Source organism: Chenopodium album, chromosome 2 (genome assembly GCF_948465745.1).
Source record: "Chenopodium album chromosome 2, dcCheAlbu1.1, whole genome shotgun sequence".
Lineage (NCBI taxonomy): Eukaryota > Viridiplantae > Streptophyta > Magnoliopsida > Caryophyllales > Amaranthaceae > Chenopodium > Chenopodium album.
The window spans coordinates 35,870,212-35,890,690 of record NC_137835.1 but is presented as its reverse complement, the minus strand read 5'-3'; the positions used below and the strand labels follow the sequence as shown (position 1 = coordinate 35,890,690).

The following is a 20,479-nucleotide window of genomic DNA, read 5'->3' as shown; positions in this document are numbered from 1 at the left end:
ATGATTTTCAATTACAACTTAATTAGCTTAAATAAGCCAGCTCATTACACTAAGCGTCCTCTTTTCTAAGAGAAAAGATTCCCCTATATCATACCCTCCCCTATAAAAGACTTGACCTTAAAGGCTTAGGTTCACTAAATCCAGGAAAGAGAGCCTCAAATTCTTCAACAGACATCCAAGAAGTGTCATGGAAAGGTTTGTCCTACCACTGAACCAAATACTGCTCCACTTGACCTATGAGCCACTACTGAGAAGGCACCAGAGGAGTGCGGTCAGAAGGATCACTCAACTCGGGGCAAGGTGCCTCTGAAAACTTTCAGCTGAGAAACATGAAAAACACCATGAATTTTAGCTGCACTTAGGAGTTGCAACCTGTATGCAACCTTTTCAATGACTGCAGTCACTCAAAAAGGGACAAAATACTTTGGAGCCAACTTAGTGTTGCTCCTCTGAGTAATTGATTGCTGCCTGTAATGTAGTAACTTCAACGAGACCCAATCACCAATCTGGAACTCTTTCTTAGATCTCTTCTCATCAGCCTGTATTTTCATTCTATGCTGCTTAGATTTTCTCCAGCAGCTTGAGCATTTCTTCCCATTTCTGCATGATTCTATCAACCACAGCATTGCTAAATTCCCAGGTAAATAAGGAAGATGTAAGGGAGGTGCCTGATTGTACACCACCTCATATGGAGTAACATTAGCAGCACTATGATAGTGTGTATTATACCACCACTTAGCCATAGGTAGGTATTTAACCCAATATTTTGGTCTATCAGTGGAAAAACACCTCAAATAAGCTTCCAAACACCTATTCACTACTTCAGTCTGTCCATCTGTTTCTAAATGGATGGTAAGTTGAAGACAGCAAAAACATAGAACCATGCAGGGAGAACAACCCTTTCCAGAACTCCCTCCAAAAGATAGGGTTTTAGCACTGACTATGCTCTTAGGCCAACCATGTAACTTGAACACAAAGTCCAAGTACACTTGAGCAACCTCAACTGCAATGTTAGGATGCTTTAAGGCCATGAAATGGGCATATTTACTTAATCTATCCACCACCACAGATATCACATTCTTACCCAGAAAATCCAGATATGAAGTCCATTGAAATATCAGTCCACACATTCTCGGGAACAGGCAAAGGTTGTAAGGCCCCTGGTCTAGCTGAGGTATCATATTTTGATGCTTGACATATGACACACTTTATGACAAATTGACTGATATTTGTGTGGTTTAGATGGTTTGGGATTTGTTTTAGAGTAGGGTAATGGTTTAAGTGGTGGGGTAGGTAACAAAGGAGGTAAGGCATGTGAAACAGATGAGGTTTGGGTAAATTTTGTGGGGGCAATGTAAGGCTTAGAACGCTTCTGGGAGTTCGCATTGACGGATTCATCCTGTAATCTGGCATACTCAACAGCAGCAGCTATAGATTGAGGTTTAAAAGCTCTCACAAAGGGTCAAAGTCCAGGTTTCAAAAGCATTCCAAAGCATTATGCAGCATTATAGATCTAAGGTTCTCAAATTCATCAATATAAGATTTAATGCTACTAGTCTGCTGTAATTTATTAAATTCCTAAACAACAGTCAGGCCCTTATCATCCTTAAATTTGCTAGTCACATCTATAACAAAGTCATTCCAATCAACAACAGACCTGTTAGCCAGGTAACTTGATACCCAATTCTCAGCTTTGTCAACCATATTAAGAAAAGCTAAATCAACTTTTGGATTAGGAATTTTGCAAAGCACAAAATACTTACAATATTTTTTATCCAAATCCTAGGATTACTACCATCAAACTTAGGGAAATCAAGTTTAGGAGTATACCCAAGCTTAGGTAGCTTAAAACGATCATCTGGTGGTCTGTTTTCCTAAAAAGCCACCATGCTCTCCTTGAGTTGCTGCATCATCATGCTTGTGGGTTGAACTTGAAATATGAGATTCAAGCTTCTTCTCCCAGGCAGCTAGCTGAACTTCCAATCTAGTCACTCTGGTTGTTAGCCAGGAGGCTCAATGATAAGGTTGATACTGCAAGTGATGAGTGGCATTTATGCCACTCTTTTATCCTTTTTCTCTTAAGGATTCTCCCCTCATTTGCACTTGTTTGGCCCTTTTTCTAAGCATTTTTACTTAGTTTTGCTTCCTCTTTTCTTTCTCCTTTATCTTCCCTTTTCTTAGTCTTCTCGCTTTGTTCTTATTGTGATTTTCATGCTTATGCTTTGTAGGAACCATCGGGATTTTCAAGAGGAGGAAGCTAAGCTCAAGGGAAGCTGGAGGAAGCATGATTCAGAAGAGGTTCGGCCGAACCTCCTGAAGGTGTGGCCGAACCTGCTCAGTGGTTCGGCCGAACGTTGAGGCAGGGGCAAGATGAAATTTGGCAGTTTTGCAGGAGTGGCCGAACCACAGGAGTTCGACCAGACCAGGATCAGGGAGGTTCGACCGAACCTACCCATGGTTCGGCCGAACCTACCCTGTAGTCCGGCCGAACCTTCCCATTTGTTCGGTCGGACCTCTCCTTTTATCAGCTGGCTCTGTACGGACTATATAAGTCCCATCTTAGAACGTTTTGAAGATTAGATTAACTTAGTTTTAATTTTTCTACATTTTAGCTTAATCTAGAGAGAAAAACACTATTAGTCTTCATTGGTAGAGAGAGAAAGTGTGGTTTTCTTCATTGATGAACTTGGATTTTGAAGAAGGAGTTTTGTTCAATCCTTTGTAGACCTTCATCTTCAATTAATGAGCAATCTCTTACTCTTTCTCTTTACCTTTGTTTTTTATTTTGCTTATTTGCTTTGATTTTTCTTCTTTGCTTATTAATCATGTTGATGCTTATTGATTTGATGATTGATATTGTTTTCAATATGATTTGTGAGTAGTCACCTAGCCAAGGGTGTGGGGATGGTGTAGTTGCTAATTGTTCATGCTTATAATGTTGGGGTTATGTTAATGGTGATTAAAGTCTTTGCATGCTTGATATTCTTTAGTCTTTCTTGCAAGTGCACATTGTTAGTTGATCAAAGATGAGTCTTTACTAACAAGTAACGGAAGTTGACTTAGTTGAGATTCATTACTATCGATAATTCTTTGTTTGCACCTTCTAATATATGGTTCTAATGTGGAAACATAGAGGCTATGTTAGGAGAAACCAATTAACCCCGGAAGGCGGTTAGATTGGACCCCTTTACTTCGGTATTCATGCATGTTTAGTTTACCATTGATATGCTACTTTGTTATTGCATGATCAAGCGTCAACTTCACCTACCCATTTCCCTTGGTGCCTAGCTATATTAATTTTAATCCATTTCGTTCTTAGTTTAACCTTCTAGTTATTCACACTTCTTGTTCCGAGATAGCTTAGACCCTAGGTAATGAATGCAGTGCTTAAGCATTTCTCCCTGTGGTTCGACCCCTCTATTTACCCTATACACGTATTAGGTCAGTAGAGCGTTATAAATTCATTTGATTTAGGTGTAGTCGCTCAACGACACGATTATTGCCTTGTCAGCAAGGAATCAATATTTGGGAGAAGGGCATATTAGTCATAGTCTATAATTAGTGACTTGGGGAATAAGCTAGAGTTTGTTAGGAGAGTTTTTCTATACATAGACCTCATTAGGAGGAATAATCATCATGTTAAATATTGTTGAGGTTATGTTATTGGGAGAGAGTGAGCCTCTTGAAAGCTCATATTAGGAGAGAATCCACCTCTCAAAAGTGGAATTATGTAATTCACCTATTATCAACATAATCATCATTGCTCTTCCCTAATTTCTGCCATATTTAGAGCTGTAATCTGGTCAGAAACCATGCTAATCCTAGCAAATGGTATCAGAGCAGTCCGGTCCTCGGTGACCTTGACGGAAGTCAGGTGAAGGTGCCGGTGAACAGTGAGTTCACTGACATGTTCTCACAGACAGAATTTAAGGAGAAAATAGATGAAATTACAGAGAGACTGTGCAAAAACATAGAGAAGATAGTTGGTGACGCGATTTCTCGGTTCAAATCAGAGTGTAAACTGATTCGTGAGGAGCTCAAGAATGAAGAACCCTGAAGTCGATGATGCGAAACAGTCAGCCACCACTGACGTTCCAGCGGTGATGTAGAACTGACGTTCCCGCGGTGATGTAGAAATCACGTCACTAGAGGAAAAGTTGGTGGTGGAGAAAGCCGATTTGGAGTTAAGCTCTTTTGCCGAAGACCTTATGGGTGATTTTTTGGGTGGCTCTGAAATCAGATAGTGAGATTGGTTGTGGAGTGGAGGGCTTTGCAACGGAACTCAAATATGGGGGAAGGCTTGGCAATTTTGGGGATGGGTTTACAGGTGGAGGTCGAGGAGATCGCACCAGCGAAACTGGTGGCGCGCCTTTTGCGGGTGGTGTTATCAATAATTTTGGAAGTGGTGTCTTGAGAAATAAGACGGGTGGTTCTGTAGGTGGTCTGCCTGGTGGAATATTAGAGAAAGGTGGCGCCGGATGCAGTGGTTCAGGTGGTGGACCAGGAGGTTCCAGCGGTGGTGAAGATGGTTTCGCCACCGGCAGAGTTGGAGGCCGGAATGGCAGTGGTCAAGGAGATGTCACCGGCGTTAGATCGAGTGATGAATGTAATTATCTCAAAAGGAAAGTGCCAGGAGGAATGTTCGAGTGAGGTGGTGCCGGAGGAAGTGGATCCGGTGGTGGCCCCGGTGCATGCTGGTGGTTGTGATTTTTTTGGATGGCGAGGCACCTTGGTACTGGCTGCAGAATATTCCAGTAACAATGGAGTATGAGAGAAGCTTGGGGTCTCTTGTTGGCTTGGAGGAGAAGTCAGAAATGAAATATGCTGTAAGGGTAATTTTGTCAATTACCAAAATCATGTTATAATGGCTGAGGAACTGGGCTCAATCTTCTTAAATGGGACTAGGCCCATTAGTGAAACTTCTAGCTCACAGCCAAATCTCTTATGCCCAGCCCAATCCCACTCCTCTCATTTAGTTTTTCAGCCCACTTCTATCTCAGTCAACCCCACCCAACTCTTAAAAGAAACCCTTTCCTCATGTTCCTCCAACCCACGTAAGGCATATGATGGACGACTAGTATCCAGCTTTAACAGGCTTATAGCCACAAATTTATTGCCTGACCCCCAGTACTTAGTCCCTGTGCATATATATCAGATTGTACTACCTGATGACAGCTACAAGGCTTGAGGTTATGTTATTGGGAGAGTGTGAGCCTCTCAAAAGCTCATATTAGGAGAGAATCCACCTCTCGATAGTGGAATTATGTAATTCACCTATTATCAATATAAGCATCATTGTTCTACCCTAATTTCTGCCATATTTAGCATGCTAATTCCTAGCAGATACCGATGATAAGGTTGAATCCTTATTGATGAGTATCATTTATGGCACTTTTTTAGCATCTTTTAGGATGATTTTACATGGTTTTTGTATCTCTTTTACTTCCTTTTCTCTAGTTTTGCTTACATTTTCTTTACTTTGCTTTTTCCTTAGATGCTTTCTTATTTTCTTGCTTTCTAGTGTATTTTGCATTTTATTCTTCATTTGTTTGATCTTCTTTGTTTATAGGAAGTTGGCGATGTTAGAGAGCCTCAAGTGTGTCTTCCTCGGAGTTTTCAAGCCAAAAGAGATGTTCGTTTCTCCATTTGAAGCCCAAGAGCAAAGGAATTCAAGAACTTGTTCATCAAAGTTGCACCCTCATGCCGTGTAGGCATGAAGGAGTGGTGTCAAACCCACCTAGAGTGCTCAAACTTACTGCCTATAGCATCATGGCTCATTCGGAGCTCACGAGGACAAGCTCGGCCGCACAAGGGGTTCCCCTCCTCTAGCTGCGCGAGCGCGCGCGAGAGAGGAGCGGCGCGCCAAGCTGCTGCGCGGCCGCGCGCGACCATGGATCGGCCGCCTCCTTCCTCTCCCTAATCTGTACCTATGTTGCAGCGGCCACGCATTCAAGTGAGGGGCCGCGCTCTTTAAGGTCCTTTTTGGACGTCTAACTAACTTCCTTATAGTCAGTTTTACTATATATAGATTTTCCATCATTTTTCTAAGGAGGAGAATTAGAATTGAATTAGAATTAGATTTTGATTAGATTTTTATAGAGAGAAACTCTTGATTTTGTGGTATTGTTCTTAGATTCTACAGAGAGAAGCTTGGTATTTGATGATTGTGCTATTGAGATCTTAATTCCTCTTTGATATAGACCAAAGTTTTGTAAGAATTTTTTACTTTTCAATGCAATTTGATGTTTGATTTTGTTATATTGTTGAATTTCTATTGTTTGATTGTTAATGTTGAATTATTAGATTGATGATTTCTTTTGTTATGCATTTCAATTTCACCATGATTAGTGATAAGTTGATTTGCTACGGAATGTGGTGAAGCATGTTTTGGTGATAATCTAATGCTAATTTGGGGCTTTTAATTGAATTGTTGATGAGATTTGGTTAATGAAACCTGTACATGTGCTTGGTTTGAAAAGGAGTAGCTAACCTTTAAGATCATGCTAGATTGCTTAATAGCCTTCAATGACACGAACAATTGATTTGAGTGCTATTATTATCGTTTGATCTCGATTTGTGATTTTCCTATTGGAGTCATTTGTAGAGAAATCTAGCTTGACCCTAGGAAATAGCCTATTGAGTGACTTTGATTGCTTGTTCCATTTTCCCTCGCATCGCTTTGTTAATTGAATCCTCCCGAATTAGCAAGATTGTTAGCAATGCATGTGGATCCTAAGGTCCCTAGTATTTTGATATTGAATTCTATTTTATTTTGCTTGATTGATTTGATTTCCATTTGTGTCACCAACCCACTCTTTAGCCTTCGGAATAGCTTAGCATCGACCTTAACACTTCCTCCTTTCCTTGGGATTCGACCTAGACTTACCCTATACCCCGGGTTGGTTTAGCTTTATAAATTTTTTTTTTGCCGGGAAATCTAGCCCCCAACGACCTAGGTTTACCCCTCGTCAAAAATGGCACCGTTGCCGGGGAAGGCATGGTGATTGCTATTGTTGTTTGAATCTATTCTTTTTACTTGATAAAAATAAATATAAAAAATAAAAATAAAACACAAAAAGATTTTTCTTCCTTTTAGGCTACATTCGCAGTCGTGCTATTGATATTTGCTTTGAGTTTTTGTATGTGTAGGGCAGGAGATCGAACTTTAGTGCCATTTGATCCGGAAATTGAGAGAATCATAACAAGGATAAGGGTGGTTAATCGTTCTTCAAGTCCAAGTTCTCCAAGAGAGGAAATCCATCAAGAAGACGAAGAGGATCAAGGAAGCATGGGAGCTAATCCAAGAGTAGCATTGAAGGAGTTAGGAACTCCCGCAGCTTATAGATTTGAAAGTGGGATTGCTCCACCAACGACACCAGCAAATGACTTCAAGATAAGGCCACCAATGATCACTTTGATTGACGTCAATATAGTAGCGCAAAGCATGAAAGCCCTCTCAACGACCTTCAGGAATTCGAGAAATATTGTAACACAATCAAGGTGAACGGGGTTTCTCAAGAATTCATCCACCTTAAGCTTTTCCCCTTCTCTCTTATTGAGAGTGCTTTAGAATGGTTATACAAGGAGGTAAAGCCTAATTCTTTGAGAACGTGGGATGAGGTTACAAAGGAATTCCTATCCCACTTCTATCCCCAAAAGAAGACGGCCGAGGCCAGAGCCCTTATTCAAAGTTTCAAGCAAAAATCGAGCGAGATTCTTTATGAGGCATGGGAAAGGTACAAGGAATACCAAAGAGAACACCCTCACCATGGGATTCCAACAAACCAAATCATTCAAATATTCTATGGAGGTTGGAGTCCTCAAGGCAAGTCTTGTTTGGATGCCGATGCCGGAGGCCTTATCATGAATAAAACGGAGGATGAAGTTGTGGATCTAATTGAGGATGGGGTGAGATACCATATGGATTGGGCAAGAAGGTGAGAGAGAGTCGACCGACAAGAGTGGTTTAACGGTCTATTCAATCGACCATCTCAATGCCATCAACAACTTCCTCTCAAATCTCAAATTTGGGAAAGGTGATGAGTTCAATTAAAGCTTGAGAGTGCTTCTTCACAAGCACCTATTCTTCCCTCCCACGATAAGGGGAGAGGTACATCTTCTAACTCTACTCCTCTTTTAACTTCAAGTAATATGCCTAGATGTGTGTTTTGTGATGTTTGTGGGTCATATGACCATGATTCTTCTAGATGTCCACATGCATTTGAGAGTTGTGATGATGGTGAGAACAATGATTGTGAACAAGTGAATTTTGTTTCTAACAACAACAATGGAAAAAGGTTTGATAGTACAAGGAATTTTGGGAATAGGAATGCTCACCAACAAGGGAATTTTAAAAACTATAACAATGGCGGTTATAGGAACTAAAGAAACAAAAATTTCCAAGGTAACTATAATAATCAAGGTTATAATAATCAAAATCAAGGCCAATACCAAAACCGGGGTCATTGGAGTAATCAAAATCGGGGGATTTTTCAAAATAACAACCAAAGGGGACCCACCCGGATATGCTCCAAAGACCCAATAAAATAGTGAGAATCTCTTCCATGGAAATTCCAAGACTACCTTGGAAGAGATCATCGAGAGCCAAGCCAAAATTTTGAACACTTACATGTCGGTGAGTGATAAGAAGTTCAATGGGATGATGACGCACAATAAGATGCTTGAAACTCAAATCGCTCAATTGGCTAACACCTTGAAAGAGAGTGTAAATGCTAGCCCTTCTTCTTTACCCTCACAAGGAATTGAACCTAAGAAACCCGTGTATTCCATCACCACAAGAAGTGGGAAAGTGCTTGAAGAGAGAGTTTCTAGGGAGAGTGAGGAAGATAAGAAGGTGAGTGATTCAGGTGAGGAAAAAGAGAGTAATGTGTCAAAGAAGGTGAGTAAGGAAGCTCAAGTGGAAAAGAAGAGCGATGTAAAAGTGCGAGAGGAGGTGATCAAACCCGAACTTCCATATTTCCAAAAGTTTTTGAGAAACAAAATCGATGAACAATTTGGGAGATTTCTTGATATGCTTAAGGAAGTTCATCTTTCAATCCCTCTTACCGAAGCCATGACCAACCAGATACCTAGATATTCAATGTTTCTTAAGGAAATTTTAAGTGGCAAGAGAAAGTGCAATCAGATAGATTTGGTAAAGGTTGGGGAATGTTGTAGTGCTTTGATTCATAAGGACTTAACTAAGAAGATGAAATATCCGGGTAATTTTTCCATCCCTTGCAAAATCAATGGAATGTTGTTTCAAAATGCTCTTTGTGACCTTGGTGCTAGTGTGAGTACATGCCTATTCGGTCTTTAGGAAGCTTAAGCTAGGTGAGCTTCATCCAACCAATATGACTTTGCAATTGGCCGGTCAATCTATTAAGTTTCCAAAGGGAAGAGTTGAGGATGTTCCCCTCAAGATAAGAGAGTTCACCATTCCGGTTGATTTTATTGTGCTAGAAATAGCGGAAGATGATAACATACCTATCATTCTAGGGAGACCTTTCTTGGCTACCTCGGGAGCTTTGATAGAAGTGAAAGGAAGTCTTATCACTTTGAGAGTTGGTCGCGATAAAACTAGTTTTGAGCTTAAGCCGATGCTAAGTCGTTGTCTCTAGCAAATGGAATTATGTGTGTCAATTCCCCTCAATCTAATGATGATGTTTGCATGGATGGTTCTTCTACTAACAATGTTCTTGAGGTTTTTGACGATGTGTCTTTTAGTGTTGAATGCAAGAAGGTTAGTGAAGAAAACAAGGAGTCTTTGAAGCTTGAGGATGAGGAGGTGATTGATATTTCTCCATGGTTTGAGCTCTACTAGAAGGAGTACGAAGGTTGACTCCAAATGTGTTAATGGTGAGAAGCCGTCTACTAGAAGGAGTACGAAGGCAAGGAAGAGAAGAGCTTTTAGAAAAAAGAAAATGAAGTTGAAACAAAGTGTGCTTGTTCCAGAAGTTTTGTCAAGTGAGGATTCATCAAGCAACGGTGTGAAGTTGCTAAGAATTAAAGAAGATTTTGTTCCTTCTACCACTTTGAATAAGGTGGTGTTCTTTGACCCTCCATGATTTGGAGGAAGAGTCGAGCAAAGGATCTTAAGCAAGCGCTTCCCGGGAGGCAACCCGGTTTTCTAACTTTTTCTTTTGATTCTATTTTTCTTAAGTTTTGGTCATGTTTTTATTTCTTTCACTTGTTTTGTATTTGGATTAATAGGTTGAATTCATTGGAATCAGACTACCCCGAGCAAGCATGAGCATAATGGGAATATGTTTCGCTTGGTGAGAATATGCTCGATATTGTTGAATTTCGAGATGAATTGGTAAGATAATGTAGGAGGTAAGTTAGGAAAAGTTGTGCTCATATTTGAAGCAAGTATGAGCTTGGTGGGTTCATTATGGTGCTCTCATTAATGTAAAATGTTGTACCCATTGAAAATGAATTTAGTTACTGGTCGTTTTAGTGGGTTCAATAACCCGGAATGATAATGATCATTGAGGCCATGCATGAACGCACCAAGAGGAGCAACTAAACAAGAAAGGGGGCAAGGAGCCGGCGCGGACGCACGGCGCAGCTGGCTGTTGCGCGGCCATGCCAAAGCTACTTCCTTTCTTTTCTTCTTTCTTTCCCTCATTTCCCCTCATCCTCACCCTCGAACGCACCTCCTACTCACTCCAAACAGCAACCCACGAAAACCCTAACTCCCTTAATCAACCAAAAACCTTCTCAAATCATCCATACAATCAACAAAAACAAAAATATTCCTTCTCCAAATTCATTATACACATCAAAAATCATAATACTTTCCCCCATTTCTCAATCTCCAATCTCTCTCCTCCATTGAAGACCAATTTGGGGCTTTTCGACTTTATGGGAATTGGTGGCTTGTTCTTGATCAATCTTGCTTCAAGTGTGGTATAATCATCTTCTTTGACTCTTTTTTACATAATTATATCATATTGTTGCAAGATTTTGATTATTTATGATTATGAATAGTAGTAGTATGTATTTTGATGAACTTGGTGATTGAATGTGTAATTTGGATTGATTATTTGTGTTGTTGATTAATTTTGCTTAACATTGTGTTATTGATTGTTTGTGTAACCAAATTGTGCAAAATTGTTGTGAATTGTGGAAGGTGACTTTTGATAGTGTTGGTTGTGATTGAAATTGGTTGGTTGAGCCAAGTGTTTATTCAGTTGTGTTGGTGGTTGAAGTGTTTTGTGTTGAATTTGTGATTGCGATTGTGATAAATTGGTGAAGCAAGCATGTCGAGAATTGTGAAAGCTATCACCTCAAAAACCAAAAAGAGAAAAACCAACATGATGAACCATCACCTTCAAACACTATCTCCCCTCAAATACAACGCCTAGAGCCCCTTCCTCTTCCTAAAGTTGTTTTCAACAACATATCCAACAAGGGAAAACTTCAAAAAGAGAACCTACAAGCCCTCACGACACTATCACCAACATAGCATAATCAAATTAGAAATCGATGAGGATTTGTGGACTCCTTTTGATAATCTTGGGTTGAGTACTTTTGTCACTCAGAGCTACCGGACTGACCTCGAGCCTACTGAGAAGTTCTTGGCTTCCTTGAGTACTACTCTGGTGGGTGACAAAGACTATGAGATCAACTTCCAACTCTTCAATAAGGCTCATGTCATGTCCTTGCCGAGTTCAATGTGGCCTTAGATTTCAACCCGAATGCGAATTTACTCTTTTCCGACCAAGAGCATGAGCATTTGGAGGGATTCTCCCAAAATGCCTTTTAGAAAGCCATCCAGGGGAGAATGAGTTTGGCGCTTGATACTCTCTTGCAACCGAAATATTTCAACCTTGTTTGAGAGTGCTCCATAAATTATTAGGGTACTCGGTGTTCCCGAAGCAAGACTTGGGAAAGTTGTCGTTCCCGGAGTTGCGGGCTTTGTGGTTAGCAACTAAGGAGGAGTATCGAGGTCGGTTGAACTTGGGGCGGATATTTTTGAAAAGTTGCACGGATATGAAGGGCAGCCAGTCGGGTGATATACCTTGTGGTAGTATGATCACAAGGATAGCTACAAGGGTGTGAGAGGTTTCTTCTTTCTTGCACACCGGTGGGGGATCTTGACACCCTCTATCTCGAATCGATCAACTAAAGCAAGTGTATTTCTTGGCAAGAAATGATGATGATGAGGTGTTCGATTGGCTTCGTAAGAGCTCTCATTAGTGTTATCTTCCGAACCCCTATCTTACCTCTCTTCACCGGGTAGCCCCAAATGTTTGGTTTGTGCCCTCTAGTAACCACATCCCCAGGGAGGATGAAGACATGGAGGATGTTCTAAATGAAGAGTAGCAAATATAACAAAATCATCAACAACATCAATAACAGCAAGGTGCACAAGGAGCGCCTCAACAACCTCGACAACATCAATATGCTAACCCCGACATGGAGGCATTGAGTGCCCAATTGGCGGGCATGCAAATCCGCATGGACGGGATGTATGACCAAGACTTCGAGGCGATCTACTCCAAATGAGAGGCATATCCGAGATGCAACAAGGTATGCTTCTCCAACAACAACTTTACGATGCGAGTGTGAACCGGGTAGAGATCACTCCCCCGGTTAACTACCCGTATTTCCCTCCTCAACTCGGTCCCGTACCGTCACGAATAGGTGTTGGGTTACCTACTTACCCATATTAGCCGGGACCCTATACCGAGACTAGATCATTTCCGGATGAGCACAGTAACTATGATTACCATCTGCCGGTGGGAGGGACTATTGGGGTGATCCCAACTATCCCTATGTCGACCCCAACCATCCTCTACCACTAGCATTGCCCGAGCAATTCACTCCCTTGGTCCCTTGGCAACAAGATAACTTTAGGGGCTACACCGGGGGATGGGATCCTTATGGTCCCCCATCCGGCTTTTCATACGATAGGGACGATGGCAATGATGATGTCGGGCCTAGTGGTAGCTAGTTTCCCCTTTTCTTTGTGCTTTTACCTCCGAACCTTTATCTTATGTTATTTGTGTTGTATAGATGGGATGTTGAGATGTATTTTTGGCTAGCTTGGGGGGACACTAGTCTAATGGTTAGTCTCGGTGGCCATTTCTCTTTGTTGTTGTTGGATTTCATGATTTTGGTGCCTTATGGTGTATGTTTGTTTCCTTGGTCATTTTTTATGATGTTGAAAGATGTTGTTTGCATGATAATTTCATGTTTTATCTTATTGGATATCTTTTGTTGTTGATTTTGATAATGATGATGATCTTCCCATGATGAGATGGTGATTTTTGCTCCCGTTCATCCAAATCCCTAAATCCAAACACTTGAATCCAAATCCCTCTAATCCAAATGATTTTGTTTTCTTGTATAGTTGTTTTTGTTCTTTTAGGAAGAGTAGTTGATTTTGTTAAGTTTCCTTGATTTTGTAGGTTAGTCTGTTTTGATTCTTGTTCTTTTCATTTCTTTGATTTTCACTTTTGATTTTATTCTCTTTTTCTTTTGTTTTAAGGTTACTAACCGTTTTCTTTGTATATAGTTCTTTTTCTCTTTTATTTTCTCATCAAGTTTTACAAATTCATGCTATGCTTGTGGAGGTTCATTAAAATGTTTTTTTATTACCACGCTTTTCTTTGCTAGCGTTGGATCCCCGGTGAGATCGTTCTTATTTCCCTCTTTTCTTTATTTTCTTTTATTGGTTGCATAGAATAGGATTAGTTTAGAAAGAGTTGAATGGTTCGAGGATGTTTGCTTTGTAACACCAAGGGTGTTTGGGATCATTGGCGTTGTTGTCGAATGACCACTTGTTTAACGATTGGGATTTATATGATATGCATGCATCTTTGCACTTTCTTTCTCTTCTCCTTTCTTTCCTTTTCTACTTTTCATTCTCGTTTCTTTCTTCTCATAAAAAAATGATTTTGAGGCTTTCTTTTAGTTTTCTTTTCACGGTATGCTTTTGTTATGGACATAATATCATCCGAACTTTTGCTTTTGAATGAATGGTTTCCTATGTGGTATCGGTATGCACGGTTTGAGAGTATCTTAGTTGATTCTAGGATAGAGTATGCTAAGGTAGCGTCTTTAGAACTTTTTGGGCCTTGTAGCCGAATTTTATTTGTTTTTGAAAATTTGCAATTGCTCCCTTTTGGTGAATTTGAAACTTAAAGTGAGTTATTGCTACAACTATGTGAGGATTAATTCTTTTCAAGCCTTCTATATATCTTGCATGAGTGGCACATGGATCCTTGGCAATTGTATGCTTTATCTAGAATTTAACTTTCATCTCCCGACATCGCGATCGAGCCATTTAAGAAGGACAAAGGCATCTTTTCGGGGTGGTAATTTTTACTTCTAGGATAGTTTTCTTTTCTTTGTTTTGGGTTTTCATTTGCCTACTTACTAACCATTTGAGCCATATACCCTTCTTTTCAAGCCACATCTTTAGATCTTGAGCCTTTTGTTTCATTTTTGTTCCCATCATTGGTTTTTGTGAAACATTTGGTCTCTTATATTGGAGTTTTGGTGGATGAAATGGATTGTTTGGTTCTTATCTTGTAAGCAAGTTTGTGTTGAAAATATTTTGTGAATAAAAAGCAAATGCAAAAGTTGAAAAAACCGTCCATAGTTAAAAGAGGCGAGGACAATGAATAAAGTGAAAAACTAAAAAAAAAAAATAAAAAAAAAAAAAAAAAGCAAAGCACATTCAAAAGCTTTGGCAAAAATTGAAAAAAGTGAAAAATGAAAAATTCAAAATTATATATATATTATTTTAATGTAAGTTTCTTTCTCCCTATTTTAAACATTAAGGACAATGCTTTGTTCAAGCTTGGGGAGAAGCGTTCTTACGCTTTTTGTACATATATTTGTGATTCTTGGCTTTGAATAAGCTTGGGGGTGTGGTGATTTTGTTTGGTGATTACTTGATTTGGGTGTTGAGGATTGATCACCCTTGGCTTCACAATTTAGGGATACCACCAAATTTCAAATTTTAGCCTACCCTAACCCTTCTCGCCTTTACATTACAACCCCTTCCAAGACCTTTAGACCTTTATGGTTGAGTCACTAGTCGGTGGAGGGAGATGTAGGTCAAGCTTATAGAGCGGTATGCAATGGTTGAGACGTCGAGTAGCCTCAAATCCCTTTCTTTTTCCTTTTCCGTCGAGATGCGTGCTAAAAGTGGATTTGAGGCTAATTGGGAAAATGTGCTAAAATGTTTTAAGATGAAAGTGAATTGCGTTTCATTAGTTCTTTATGCTTAGCATATCCTATGCTTCAATCAACCCTAGATATCTTGGAACGTGCATACCATCATTGTGTAGAAAACTGTTTATTCACTTGCATTAGGTCATTTGTAAAAGTCCGTTTCATTAGATACTTGCTTAAATTCTTGGCTTTTTTATTTTTCTTTCTTCTAATGATTTTGCCTCATTTTACTTCTAAGAGTTATATTGGTTAATCTCTTAGGAAACCCTTACGAGAGCATCACTCGTCCTCTAGAGCAATCTAGAGGTTTAAATGGCTTGTCTTTACTTGCTAAAATTGACCGTGATTCCTACGAAAGTGAGTCTTAGTGTATATTCATGTCTCTTTCTTTCTTTTTCCTTGTTTGAATAGTCTTTCATCCTATTTCTTCGTGCTTGGTTTTTGCTCGAGGACGAGCAAAAGTTTAGCTTAGGGGAGTTTGATGAGTGTCATTTATGGCACTCATTTAGCATCTTTTAGGATGATTTGACATGGTTTTTGTATCTCTTTTACTTCCTTTTCTCTAGTTTTGCTTACATTTTCTTTACTTTGTTTTTTCCTCCGATGCTTTCTTATTTTCTTGCTTTTCTAGTGTATTTTTCATTTTCTCTTTATTTGTTTGATCTTCTTTGATTATAGGAAGTTGGCAATGTTGAGAGCCTCAAGTGTGTCTTCCTCGGATTTTTCAAGCCAAAAGAGATGTCTCGTTTCTCCATTTGAAGCCCAAGAGCAAAGGAGTTCATGTTCATCAAAGTTGCACCCTCATGCCATGTGGGCATGAAGGAGTGGTGTCGAACACACCTAGAGTGCTCAAACTTACGGCCTATAACATCATGGCTCATCCGGAGCTCACGAGGACAAGCTCGACCAGACAAGGGGAGTTCCCCTTCTCCAACAACGCGGGCGCGCGCGAGAGAGGAGCGGCCGCCCAAGCTGCTGCGCGGTCGCGCCTCCTTCCTCTCCCTGATTCGTACCCTTTTTGTAGCGGTCACGCATTCAAGTGAGGGGCCGCGCTCTTTGAGATCCTTTTTGGACGTCTAACTAACTTCCTTATAATTAGTTTTACTATATATAGATTTTCCTTTATTTTTCTAGGGAGGACAATTAGAATTGAATTAGAATTAGATTTTTATAGAGAGAAACTCTTGATTTTGTGGTATTGTTCTTAGATTCTAGAGAGGGTTGCTTGGTATTTGATGATGATGCTATTGAAATCTTCATTCCTCTTTGATATTAATCAAAGTTTTGTAAGAATTCTTTACTCTTCAATGCAATTTGATGTTTGATTTTGTTATATTGTTGAATTTCTGTTGTTTAGCTTGAATTTGATTGTTGAAGTTGAATTACAATGTTTGATGATTAGATTGATGATTTCTTTTGTTATGCATTTCAATTTCACCGTGATTAATGAGTAGTTGATTTGCTACGGAATGTGGTGAAGCATGTTTTGGTAATAATCTAATGCTAATTTGGGGTTTTTGATTGAATTGTTGATGAGATTTGGTTAATGAAACTTGTGCATGTTCTTGGTTTGAAAAGGAGTAGCTAACCTTTAGGATCATGCTAGATTGCATAATAGCCTTCAATGACACGAACAATTGATTTGAGTGCTATTATTATCGTTTGATCTTGATTTGTGATTTTCCTATTGGAGTCATTTGTAGAGAAATCTAGCTTGACCCTAGGAAATAGCCTATTGAGTGACTTTGATTGCTTGTTCCATTTTCCCTCGCATCGCTTTATTAATTAAATCCTCCCGAATTAGCAAGATTGTTAGCAATGCATGTGCATCCTAAGTTCCCTAGTGTTTCGATATTGAATTCTAATTTATTTTGCTTGATTGATTTGATTTCCAATAGTGTGACCAACCCACTCTTTAGCCTTCGGAATAGCTTAGCATCGACCTTAGCACTCCCTCCTTCCCTTGGGATTCGACCTAGACTTACCCTATACCCCGGGTTGGTTTAGCTTTATAAATATTATTGTTTTGACCGGGAATTCTAGCCCCCAATGACCTAGATTTACCCCTCGTCACTTATCTGAAGAGAATGTGAGGGAGAAGAGAGTGTAATAGAATAGAGAGAGAAGTAGAGAGGAAGTAGATTAGATTCAATGTAATTGATATTATGATCTTCAATTACGACTTGATTAGCTTAAATAAGCCAGATGATTACACTAAGCCTCCTCTTTTCTATCAAAGATTCCTTTCTAACAAATTCATCAAACGACAAAAAAAAGGAAACACAGCTTACCAAAGTTAATCAACTTAACCAAATTAACTAACTTCCCCTTTATTAGATAATTTACAATTTATGGGAAGTTAATTCCTAGGAAATAGGTTTAATTAGTTTGCTAAATATTAAGCAAATCAAAAAACCTGGGAATTTTGAATGACCTAAGATTATAGGAAGACCTACGTATCTTAATTCCTACATTATGTAGGACTTCCAAATTCCTTAGGAATTTCAACTTCCTCCATTTTAAACTGTTTGGGCACAACATAGCACAATTGTATTCCTAGGAATTTTGAGTGCCCATGGGAAGTTGGTCCAACCAAACAATACCTAAGAGTATTAAGTAATAGGGGTAAAATATAATCTTCATGTTTTTGGGTAATCTCTAAAATATTGTATGACAATTCTTTTAGGGTTCGACTCAGAAAATTAAAAATTGGAAATTACTTGTGGTTTCCATATTTTTGTTTATAATAATAAATAAATAAATAAATAAAAAAGAATTCATGCTAGAAAGATATTTACATAGAATTTGCTAGTTGCTATTAAAAGTCAGAAAAGATATAAACATAGAATTTGCTAGTTGCTACTCCCCTCTTATCCTTCTGTCACCCCACAAAAAATAGATGCATGAAACCACTAGGAACTCTACTAAAATAAAGATAATACAACCCACATATATAGGGAGTAACAAGAAATATAGCCGAGGTTAAAGGTGAGTTATAGGAAGAGACGACAACGCTTTTTATACAACTGCATACCTCAATTTCAAGATTCCATTGTGTGGAACCCAGCAATTTAGCAAGATTGGCATTTGCAGTCTGCAATTTTTATCAAAGTAGTCAGGACTAATGGTTCAGGCACATCAAAAGGAGGCATTAATGATATAAGATGTGAAATGCAAGAGAGAGAAAAAAAAAAAAAAAAAAACAAAACAAAAATTAACAAGGCAAATTATAGAAGACTACAGCTCACCAAATAGATCGCAATTTGGAGGAATTCTTTTACCATTTTTTATTAGAAGTTTAGCCAGTGTAAAATAACACAACCCCCCCCCCCCCCCCCCCCCCCCCGCGATCCTTCTGTCTCCCAGAACTTTTAATGCATCTTGAGGCAGGACTTCATGAAATCCTTAAAATCATGACTTTTGAGAAATTTATGTGTGCGTTTGTTCATTTTCAATTTACTCTAATCACAAAAAATAATTTTCGGATTTCTACATTAAAATCTAGACCATAAACTTGGGCTAATTGTATCATTAGTGAGTTACACCAATAGACAGCAGTAAGTTGTAGGTCCTCAAGCACAAATTCTCTTTTGACACAATTATTTCATAATAGAAAAACAAGAGAGAGAATGAGGAAGGGAGAAAAAGCACGAGAGGGACATAGGAAAAAGAAAAGGACATTTGTATCACCTCCAATTTGGCCAATTGAGCTAGGACCTCCATCCTTGTATGATTGTGCTTCTGCTTCTCCACTTCAGTAGCTTCCATCATTTCCATCGTCATTGCCTGAAGTTCTGAGGCCTGACATTATAAAAGGTTTAGAAATATCAGAGATGTTTAATCTTTATAAGTTTTTAACCAATAGTACAAACACAATATATAGAAGTAAACTACAAATTATTCTTAAACCAAATTTCTCCCTGTCTAGTACAAGCCTGCAGCAATCAACACACTAAAAAAGATGCATCAATATGGTCAATACTAGGATGCTCAGACTCGTAATATCCATAACCGAGGACCCAGGGATATGTTTTAGAGGTGTCCAAATTTTGGATTTGGACTCGTGAACAAGGGTTATTAATTAAAAAAACTACATATACCCATTTAGAGAGATTTAGGGTCAAATGAGAAGATTTATAAAATGAGAAAGATAAGAAGGATTATGTATGCATATTTTGTGAATTGAATGTGCTTATTTTCTAAACTAAATGTGCAAAATTTTTTTACTCAAGCACAATGTGCATATTATTTGAACATAATATGCACATTTTCCATAAAATTGCTGAAATAAAAAGGTGCACATTATATATATAAGATTCACTTTACAGCTAAATGCGCATATATCTTAAACAAAATGGGCAGCTTTTCCATCAAGAGTATATTATTGGAAAAGGTTTTGCATATATCAACATTAGAAAACTAACAATTTAGTTCGAAATTGAAATATGCACATTAAGCTCATAAAATATGCATATTTATACAATAAAGTTGCACATTCAACCTTTGAGTCCTTCTCATTTTAATAATCTTCAGCAATTACTTCTAAAAATGTGATTCTAGGTGAGGAAATAAAGTACTTTAACAAAACAAAATTAAAAACCAATAAAAAAAAAAAGTCAAATGAAAGGTTGAAAAAAGACTTCTTGGGAAATGCAAGCTTTATTGCCCAAAAAAAATCAAAAATCCTTAACAAATTAGGAAGTGCAGAAGACTAAGTAAAAGAACCCATTAGAGAGGTCGTCATCAGCAGAGGTGTCTGAAGGTATTAGATGCCCGAAAAGTGCCCCACCTGGTCGATCAAACGAATGTCAAAAAAGCCATAATGTCTTAATTTTAGTTTTAGAGTATCTCAACTCCAATTTCAGATCTAGGGTCGTATTCACGTGTTGACACAGGTAACGACTAGGGGTAATGGCAATTTTCAAGCATCACAAGGTCAAAATCCAAGAGCTTGAACTTCTAATATACAAGTTTTTCTGGAGAAATCTTCCAAGTGGAATCCGAAACAGATCTATACTTAAACACCACACCAAGAAGAAGAGAAAAAGTGAAAACTAAATAGATAAATAGAAAAACAGACAAATTGTCCAAGAGAAGGAAATGTTCCAAAGAATGGCAGTGTTCCCATGAGTAAAAACAGTGGTGCATGTCTGTATGATTTCAGAATGAGCTTACGTTAATAACTTCAGCCCATCATCCTATCTCTGTTACGCCATTCTGCATCATCAACACCAATTCCAATTATCTTCCGGATTGGGAAATAATTTCTGTAAATGTGGTAAATAGA

The 20,479-nt window shown here is 38.7% G+C and overlaps 1 protein-coding gene and 1 non-coding gene across 2 annotated transcripts in view; both read right to left on the bottom strand.

The window, feature by feature from the left end:
- Positions 1–20,479, bottom strand: part of LOC145585191 (golgin candidate 2-like) — a 36,727-nt gene that overhangs the window by 14,381 nt on the left and 1,867 nt on the right. The window contains exons 3-4 of the mRNA XM_081641924.1: positions 18,883–18,993; positions 18,227–18,286 (exon numbers count right to left, since the gene is read on the bottom strand). Coding sequence (XP_081498050.1) covers positions 18,227–18,286; positions 18,883–18,993 — 171 coding nt within the window. The remainder of the gene's footprint in view (positions 1–18,226; positions 18,287–18,882; positions 18,994–20,479) is intronic.
- LOC145608183 (small nucleolar RNA R71) lies at positions 7,670–7,775 on the bottom strand. The gene has a single exon (XR_014105747.1). It is a non-coding gene; the product is annotated as a small nucleolar RNA R71 (small nucleolar RNA).